Source organism: Chionomys nivalis, chromosome 12 (assembly GCF_950005125.1).
Source record: "Chionomys nivalis chromosome 12, mChiNiv1.1, whole genome shotgun sequence".
Taxonomy (NCBI): domain Eukaryota; kingdom Metazoa; phylum Chordata; class Mammalia; order Rodentia; family Cricetidae; genus Chionomys; species Chionomys nivalis.
Genome location: NC_080097.1, coordinates 44272517 through 44281680, shown reverse-complemented (window position 1 = coordinate 44281680; position 9164 = coordinate 44272517). Strand labels below are relative to the sequence as shown.

Genomic DNA, 9164 nt, shown 5'->3' with positions numbered 1-9164 from the left:
ATGGATTTTGGCAAAAAAAAATGCACAAAAAGCAGGGTGTCAGCAACTGTAGCACGATTAATAAAATCTCAGAGACAGAAATTGGGGTTCAACCTGAAGGTCAGAAAAGCAAAACAGTCAGTCACTGGCTCTTACCTCTACCTCAGTCTGAAAATGGTGTTCCTGCCTCCAGGAAAGCTCAGAATGAAACTGAAAGCTGTCTTCTCCCATTTTATAATCATCTCTAGTTCTGGGATAAAGGGTGTGTACTACTACTGCTTGGTTTCTGTGGCAACTAGTGTAGCTACTGGGATTAAAGGTGTATGTTATGGCTGCATGATCTGTAAGACTGGCCAGTGTGGCTGTTTTACTTTTCTGATCCTCAGGCAAGCTTTATTTATTAAAATACAAGTGAAAAGCCACTACAAGCAGGAGCAATTCAGTCTCTCCAGGTGTGTGTGGAGGGGTGGCTGCTCCCCAGGTAAACCTAGAGATTGTCACCAGCCAAACAAAGCCCACACCTTTATCCAACAGATATTCACAGTTATGCCGATTCCATCCCCTATCCTGAGAACAAAGCTTCAAGAACAAATTCATGAGGCATCCGTCTAGCCCAACCAAGATCCTACCCAGAGGTTAAAAACCATAGGCTTCCTGTAAGCCCAGGCTGGCCCATGGTAGCAGGACCACTAGACTTTTGTGGCTTATATTTGAAAGTCTCTCCAGGGGTAGAAGGATTTTCTAAGCCCTCAGTTCTATTTCCTAGGATAGAAGAGGAAAAGAAGGGAGCAGGAGGAAGGAGTTGAAAGATACTGTTATTCACAGGTGAGAAGAGCCTCAATAAATACTACGTACAACTTTCATAAAGTTATGCAAAGTAACACATTTTGAGATTCAATCTGTCTTCTATTTCAGTCAGGGGCATGCACCTATTGTTCCATTACTCTAGAAGGGAAGGCAGCAGAGTTGCTGGAGCCCAAAAATTCAAGACTAGCCTGAACAAAATAACAAACCTTTTCTCTCAATAAAATAATAAAAATAAAATAATAATGCTGCTAATAATAATAATAATATACAGTCTTCCCTGTTGGGGCAGAAAAGGCCAGGAAGGTGCTCAAAATATGCAGCTAAGATAAGCCTTTGGTTTGAATTTTCGGTTGTGTGATCTGGATGGAGCAGGTCACATCCATCCCCACTCCTAAGACAAAGCCATCCCTGTCCAATTTTAAGAACACAGTCACGGGGTGGTGACTAGCATCTTTAACCCTAACACTCCGGAGGGAGCAAGCCTGGTCTGCAGAGCGAGTGCCAGGACAGCCGAAGCTACACAATAAACCCTGTCTGGAACTCCCCCTTCCTGGCACGCGATGAGAAGAGCACTGGGGAAATCTGCACACAAAAGTGAGGGACGCCAGGTAGTGCACGCCAGTCAGTCACTGTTGTGCTACTCAAGAACCCCTAGACCAGACCAGATGCATCCATCGCTTCTGTGGGGTTGGGCGGCTGCTAAGCTGCCTTAATTTAATTGATGGTTGGACTTCAAACCTCCGGACCCGAGCAGGGAGAGGTGATGGCCAGCGAACGTCCAGTGAAAAGGAGCCGAAAACAAAACACCGCTTTGCGAATTCCCGTGCCTGCCTGCGCCGCAACACAACGCTGGTCTCTCCCCAGGCGCCAGGCGAGGATTTGGAGGGTGGGTTAGGGATTTCTCTGCGTGCTTACCTCTTAAGCCCTAGCCTGACCAGCGCTCGCCCTTAAAAGGATGTTTTTCGCCATTTCTGAGCGGATAGAAAACGTTTTCAAGTTTCAAATAGCGTGTGATGATCTCATTAAACTAGGAAGGCGAAGTATTTGAACTCAGGACTGTTAACCTCAAGTCCTACCCAAGGCTTTTTTTTTTCTTCTAGATTTCTTAGTGGTGCATCTTATCCTCCAGCGAATGACAAAGCCCTGGCAGCTTCAGGCTTTAGAGTTTGATTTAAGGTCGCCCCAGACCAAGGAAAGCTGGGTCCAGTTCAGCATATCTGGAGCGCCTGGGCTCTTATCCAGAACCCTCAAAATCGCAAGTATTCCTCGAGCCATCGGAAGTGCGCCTAAGTAAACCTCCATCAGAATGCCTTTCCCCTGCATCTCTGGGAAGTAGGTGGAATAGCATAATTTTCCAAGGAGTCCCAGAAGTTTTTAATTCGCGTTAAAAAAAAAATAGTCTCAGTGTTTCCTCTACATATGTATACTGAGGATATCACAGGGGATAAAGAAATAAAGCATCTACGAATATAAAGCTTTATTTACGGTGATTTTAAAAGAGACTAAAATTATGAACTCATTCTGTTTAGATCCATCTGCAATGTGAAACATTTCATTGTTGAATCATACTCAGAAAATATACTTATTTATAATGGATAAGTATGTAAATTTAAACAATGCAAAAAAAACAAGACTTATTTCTGAGTGGATGTTTTCAATCTCCTCCTCCCCAATTTTTCCACTTTTCCGGAGTACGCATAATTTTATGATTAAAAAAACGAAAACATGATGTTTGGAGTATCATAAAATTTAATATCCCTGGGGCAAAAGGTAAGGAGTATTGGTTTTTGAGGGGAAACGCTATGGGCACGATGGCCAGGAAGAAACAGGACCACCGTGAAGTCTTCCCTGCCCCTCCCCTCTCCCATCCGCATCTCTGACTAGAAAAAAAAAAAAAACAGATCTGGAGGCATATAATTTCATCATAAAGATTACATGATATGTATATGAAATTATTACAACTATTTAGTCATGAAAATAAAGTTTGCTGAAAATTTTTGTGAAGTTTTTGTTTCAGAATTGTATCCCCCAGACCCGGGAGATGGCTCAGACTAAAGATGCTTGACAGATGGATCCCTGGAATCCATCGACTATGCCCTCAAGTTGCCTCTAACTTCACCTGGGCTTGCAGCCCCTCCCCCTCCCTTTCCACTAAATAATTTTGTTTTTAATTTTTTTGTGCTTTCTGACAGGAGAGTGGGAGGTGAGTTGTCATCGGGATTTTAGGAAATAGCAACTAAACCTCTCGTATAAGGGTGGATTTTCATGAGACGGGTTTAAAAACATTTGATCTGAAATTCCCTTAAATCTCTAGTGAGATCTTTTTAATTTTAGACGGTATTTTTAAATCTTGTGTTGGGAATGCAACACCGAATCCCGGTTTCTTGATCTCATTAGCATGAGTCACTGCGGCTGGGGGTCTTGATTATACGGTGTACTGGTGTACTGCTTATTCCTCCAGCGGACGCTTCTTTCTCCTTAACTCATGAGGAGGTTCGCCCTTTGTCCCAAACCCCACACCTTGAGCTCCAACAGCCAAGGCCTTATCTGCTCACTCTCCCGGTGTTCCTACCGCGAACACCAAGCGCTATGTACTCCGCCCAAGCTGTGTTCAAGGAGCTGTTCTGAAGAGCTAAGACCGGGCGAAACTTGGACTCAAACACGTTTGCTCAAGACAAGCTTTAAAACAAAGACAAGGTGAAGAAACACCGGGGAAGAGACGAGATGAACTCATGTCTAAGTTTCTCTGGGGAGAGAGTTTACCTTACTTCCTAACCATTCCAGAAATACTCAAAGATAACCGGAATAGCCCCGCTCCCCCGCAACACCAGCCTCTGAGCCTCAATTTCCCTTCCCTGTTAAGTGACAGGTCCACGCTGCGCAGCGTATATTGGACTTAAAAAAAAAAAACTTGCTCATTGACTTTGTCAGTCGTTAGTGTCCCTAGATTCTTCTAGCACCAGCTGAGACCCACACACACGCACCTCGCATCTCATATCCTAGGTGCTCTCCAGCTCTCTATCCCTCGGTTTTTCTTGAGTGTGTACTGGAAAACCAGATGGACTGATTGCTCGGAAACTCAGAGCTAGCTCCTTCCAGGTACACCCTCTCAGAGCCTCTTCTCTGTCCAAAGCCCTCGGAAGCTCCCGCAGCACCCACTTGAGATACAGGCCACGCCCTACTTTTCTTTGTTTTTGAGAAGGGTCAGTAGGAACCAATCCTCCCAAAAAGGTGACGAGGGATTGAGGACGAACAGAAGGGCCCCAAGGCCAGCGTCTGGGGAGGAAGGTGCAGGGTTAGCACGTGGTTTCTGTGGAAGCCAATGGAGGACCGCAATTTTGTCACCCGGTCCTAGTCCCCCAGTCTGCAGACGAGGCCAAAGGAAGGTGCGGCCCTGGACATTAAATGCGCTTCCAGGAGTCGCTTGAGCCTGCCTTCACAAAAGGGGAAGTTAGGGGTGTGCGACTCCTTGTCAGCTCCGCGCCGCCCAGACCTCCGAGATGCTGCTGAGCCCGATCACCTCCACTCCCTTCTCCGTAGACCACATCCTCAGGTTGGAGCGTGAGCCGAACGAAGCCGACGCCAAGACTCTGTCACAATGGGAGTTTCCTAAGAACCTAGAAAAGCCTCAGTACCTAATAATGGGCCCGGAATCCGGAGGGTTAGAGGGTGGTGACTGGGCACAAGCTGGCTCAGACCCTCTTCGGTGCCCCTGGGAGACAGTCGTGGAGATGGAGCCAGGTGAGTATGAACTCAGGTCTTTCCTACAGGCATTATTGAAGGAGTGAGTCGTCACTGGCGAGAGACAGCATCTTCCGGAGTCCCACCCTATCTTCCCTCATTTTACGAGTCCAAAAGACAATCTCCCTGCTCCTAGTCCGGCCTCCTAAGGGCTTGAATTGTAGGGCGTTCCTTCCCGCAGCTGCCCCTCTGCTAACCACAAATATGTGATTCCAGTGGAGCCTGGTTTGGAGAGCTTCTTCCCCCCATAAAATCCCTTTACCATAACTTAGTTCATGCTCCATCACTGCTGCCCTTGCCTGCCTAACCTTACCTTTCTGGAGGAAAACACACACACACACACACACACACACGGACACAGACACGGACAGACAGACACACACACACACACACGGACACACACACACGGACACAGAGACATGGACACAAACAGACACACACATTTCTCCTTAGAAGAAATGAGAGGGGAAGAACAAGGGTGCCTCTCCCTCCTTCCCCCTCCCCCGTGTGTGTGTGTGTGTGTGTGTGTGTGTGTGTGTTGCTTTCCAAGTGGACCTGGCATTTTAGAATAACTGCACCCTAGCCCATCTGGTCGAAACTGCAAGGGCAAGCAGAGAGGCCCAGGAACCTATCCTTGTGGAAAGAGAAGGAACAGACAGGGAGTTTTATGTTCTGGAAGCCTCTACAACACAGGTGGTATAGATAGGCAGGAAAGACCTGCTATTGGAAGAATGAAATGGCCACTGTCCTCCCCCACTGCCAGTGTGTCAGGTGAGTGTTCCCACCTCCAGGCTGAGGTGGGGAGGAGAATAGGTTGGCACAACCAGCCTTTTTCACCAAGCCAGACCACATATAATCATGGCATAGCCACAAGAGCACCTTCCGAGTTACCCTCAGATTTGAGGTTGTCACCCGTCCTCCAGAAGCCTGGACATTCTGTTGTGTTTAAAAAGAAACCCGTGGGTTTTCTGCAGTGGACACTAACCGTTCAGTTCCCTGGGCATGGGTCTGCTGACTTGAAGCTCCTTTCAGTTTTGCTGAGAAGGACCATGGCCGTGTCTCTCCCCCATTATCCCAGTCATAGGAACACCTGAGTATGTCTCTTGCCTGGCAACCTGTCTTCTGCCACTGTGATAGCCACACAGGGCCCACCCCAGCCTGGCCCTGAGGGCCTTCAGTCAGGGGAATGTGCCATCTGGTCGGCTTCACCAGGACGTGTGACATGCATCCCCATCTGACTCTTGCCTTCTTGAAAGCAGGGCTCAGAGCCCTCCAACTGTGACTCAGAGGGTCCAGGAAGCTAACTCTATGTATTTATTTGTGTTTTGTATTTTTGAGATAGGATCTCACTACACTGAATTTAACCTTTAGTGTGTCAGTTGGTTGGGAGGTGGGCATAGAGGATAATTTTCATTGTCTAAGAATGAAATCCAAGGAAGCAAAATGCCATTTGATGTTTGTCCTACCATAGCTAAATTCTATCTGACCCAGGACGCCCAATAATAAATCGAGTTTATTTTCCTTCTTCAACATGAATGACCTCAGATTGAGAAAGTAAATTTTACATAGTTTTAGAGTTCTACAGTTCAAGTTTCTACTGTCTTTTTGGATTTACCTGGGAGGGGGCTCTTTTCCTGATGGGAACTTTGAAACTATGGCTGGCCTGGAGCTGGCTTTGTAGATTAGGCTAACCCGAATTTAAAGCGATTGGAAGGGGCTTTGCTGAGTCGGCTGCTTTCAGATGACGTCTCTTGCTTGCCGGTTCAGCATCACTGGAGGTCAGTCTCATTTAATTTTAAAAGGAAACAAACCCTCCCGGTTTCCACTTTTGGTATCTTAGGTATCTATCTATGGTTTCTTTGCGCAGAAGCCCTTTACCTGGGGGGGGGGGGTGTTTTTCTCTGCTCAAACTTATTTAAACAACAACCAGTTCCCCAGAGGTTGTGCTCCAGGCCAGAGGCTGAGAGTCAGAATCTCAACCATTCCACCCCTCTTGAGGATGTTGACCCTGCCCAGCTTACACTTGCTTGGTGACCTTAGAAGTTCCCTTCGGTGTCCCTGGATTTCTCCAGGTGTGAGCTGAGGTTTTTAAGTCTGCTCAGGAAGTCTCTTGTTTTTAATTTGTACTGTAGAGCATCGTGTTTATGAAGTTTAAGGTCCAGCCCCATTCTGATTGGCCCGCACACTCACGTTTTAAGATTCCTCAAACTCTTGGACTACCAGACACAATTGAAGAAAATAAGCACACCTGATCTAGAATCCACAATTGGCGAAACGAAGACTCACAGTCTATCAGATTTTACTTAGGCTCTGGTGGGTACGAAAGCGACAGAGATAAGAGAAATAAGAGCACTGAGACCCGCCTGGGAGGAGGCGGGCAGAGAAGGGTGAGGACAACGGGATGCTCAGTCAAGGCTGCCAGTGAGAGAGGACTGGTTAGTGAAAACAACCTGAGTCTGTTGCTGGCTGTTAATGGTGTTCCTTCCACGTGATTTTAGACACTCCCCCGCGCGCGACCTCCACGCTTGGAGCTGGGAACCCGAGGATGGAGCGCGGTGCGGGCAACGGCGGCGACAGTGTACACCGAGGCGACCTGGAGGCGGCCAGGACGCGGCAGCGGCGGAAACCCCGCGTGCTGTTCTCGCAGACCCAGGTGCTGACCCTGGAGCGCCGCTTCAAACTGCAGCGGTACCTGTCTGCGCCGGAGCGCGAGCATCTGGCCAGCGCGCTGCAGCTCACGTCCACGCAGGTCAAGATCTGGTTCCAAAACCGGCGCTACAAGTGCAAGAGGCAGCGCCAGGACCAGACCCTGGAACTGACGGGCCACACGCTAACACCGCGCCGGGTGGCAGTGCCGGTACTGGTGCTGGATGGCAAGCCCTGCCAGGGTCCCGACGCCCCCGCGTTCCCGGGTCCCTACGCGGCCACTGCTCCCCATTCTTGCTTTGGGGGCTACTCCGGGCCTTCTTATAGTGCTAGCTACGCGGGCCGCTACACAGGCGTCGGTCCCGGGCCACTCACACCACTGGCCAGCTCTGGCTTCAGCCCAGGTGTCCCGAGTTCTGTCCCACAGGGTCATCTGCCCGCCACGCTACAAAGAGTCGCGGCCTGGTGAAAAGCTGGGCTCAGCTACAGCCATTAAGGGCCTGGTGCCTGGTCCCCTCCCCTCGCCAGAGAATTAAGCGTCCGCGCCGCCAAGGGGCTGGAAAGCAGCGATCCCCGCATTGTCCACCTCACTGATCTCACGACTGACTTGCCCAGAGGAAATCCCCCCTCCAACCCCGGCGGGCGCTGAGAACATTCTTTCCCTCGGAGGTGTAACCGGGCTTTGGCTGGCCACCTAGATGCTGTACAGAGAGGATAGTATGGTGGCTGACAGTGGAAGCAGGTGATTCTGAGCCACAACCCGCTTTAAACAGTTACACGCATCCTGGAGGCCTGGGGATCAAGGCGTTCCGCACTCCATCCCCTAAAGGAACAAGTGCACGGCTAGAGGGGATACGAGGTTGAGAAGAGAGAAATGTCAAACAGCTGAAGATACCAGGAGACCACCAGCCTGAAGTGCCACCCTGGACCTCCCAGAACATTCACCTTCCAGCACTTTCCCTGGCGGTGACTTGCAGAGGGGTCCTCTCCACTCTCAGCAACTGCATTTTGTGCAGGGAACAGCCGGATGAGTAAATGAATTAACGATATTCGAGTTACACCAGGACCCTCAAGAGGTTCTCAGAGGGCGGGATGGCATACACCTGTAATCCCAGCACTCAGGAGACCCAAGCGGGAGGATTGGGGAGTTCGAGGCCAGTCTGGGCTACATAAGGAGACCCTGTGTCCAAAGCAAAATAAAATAAGTCTAGTGAGATAAAGCCCATTCAGCCCTGAAGGTAGGTTATCGGGTTTTTCCTCGCACTTTTTCTCCTGTTTGTAGATACTCTTGGGGGACATTTAGAGTCCCCATCAGTAAAAATAGCCCTGCCCCAATCTAAGGTAAATCTAAAAAGATAGTAGAAATTTTAACTGTGGGGTCTTCAAAATTATGAAAACTTTACAGTTCACCCAATCTTAAGTCATTCAACGTGGAGACTGAAAATAAACTCAATTTATTAATGGAAGCATAGAGTCAAGTAGAAATTTAGCTTTGGTAGGACAAATAGAGCAAGGCCTTGAGTAGAAAAATGTGATGTCAGCTTCCTTGGACTTCATGAGAATCCCAATTCTGTACCCCCTCAATTGGTATCAATAGCTAAATTCTATTATTGAACAGGTTTCTGTATTTAGTTAAAAGGGACTCCCTGAAGTTTTCCCTGGACAGCAACCCCCGGGTTGTTCCCATTAAAGTGAGGAAGGAGTGGGTTTGATCTTCTCTGGAAGAACTGTTGGCCGCTTGCATCCCTTAAGAGTTAAAAGCCTCAGCTGGGGCACCAAAGCCCCTGTTCCTATTTAAAATTTACTGCCACTTCCTCCTTTTTACATTTATTCATGGGAGAGGGAAGAGATGCAAGCCATGGTGCCTGTAGAGAATCAGAGGTCAGAGTGAAGGAGACAGCAGCTCTCTCTCCTTTTACCCTGGGGTGGGGGTGGGGGCTGGAACCCTGGCTTGGGGGCAGCAGCGCAGAACCATCTCTATGGCCCAGGAT

The 9164-nt window shown here is 48.7% G+C and overlaps 1 protein-coding gene across 1 annotated transcript; it reads left to right on the top strand.

Annotated features, from left to right (window-relative positions):
• Nucleotides 1-4286: 4286 nt before the first annotated feature.
• On the top strand, nt 4287-7642 carry Nkx2-6 (NK2 homeobox 6). The gene is made up of 2 exons (XM_057786884.1): nt 4287-4527; nt 7026-7642. Exons 1-2 carry the CDS (start codon nt 4287-4289, stop codon nt 7640-7642), a joined length of 858 nt encoding a protein of 285 aa, XP_057642867.1.
• Nucleotides 7643-9164: the final 1522 nt, after the last annotated feature.

Excerpts from the sequence above, each read along its gene's own strand:
- Nkx2-6 (XM_057786884.1), top strand. The coding sequence starts at position 4,287 with ATGCTGCTGAGCCCGATCACCTCCACTCCCTTCTCCGTAGACCACATC. Across the intron at positions 4,528-7,025 it reads AGTCGTGGAGATGGAGCCAG|ACACTCCCCCGCGCGCGACC; the intron begins GTGAGTATGAAC and ends ACGTGATTTTAG.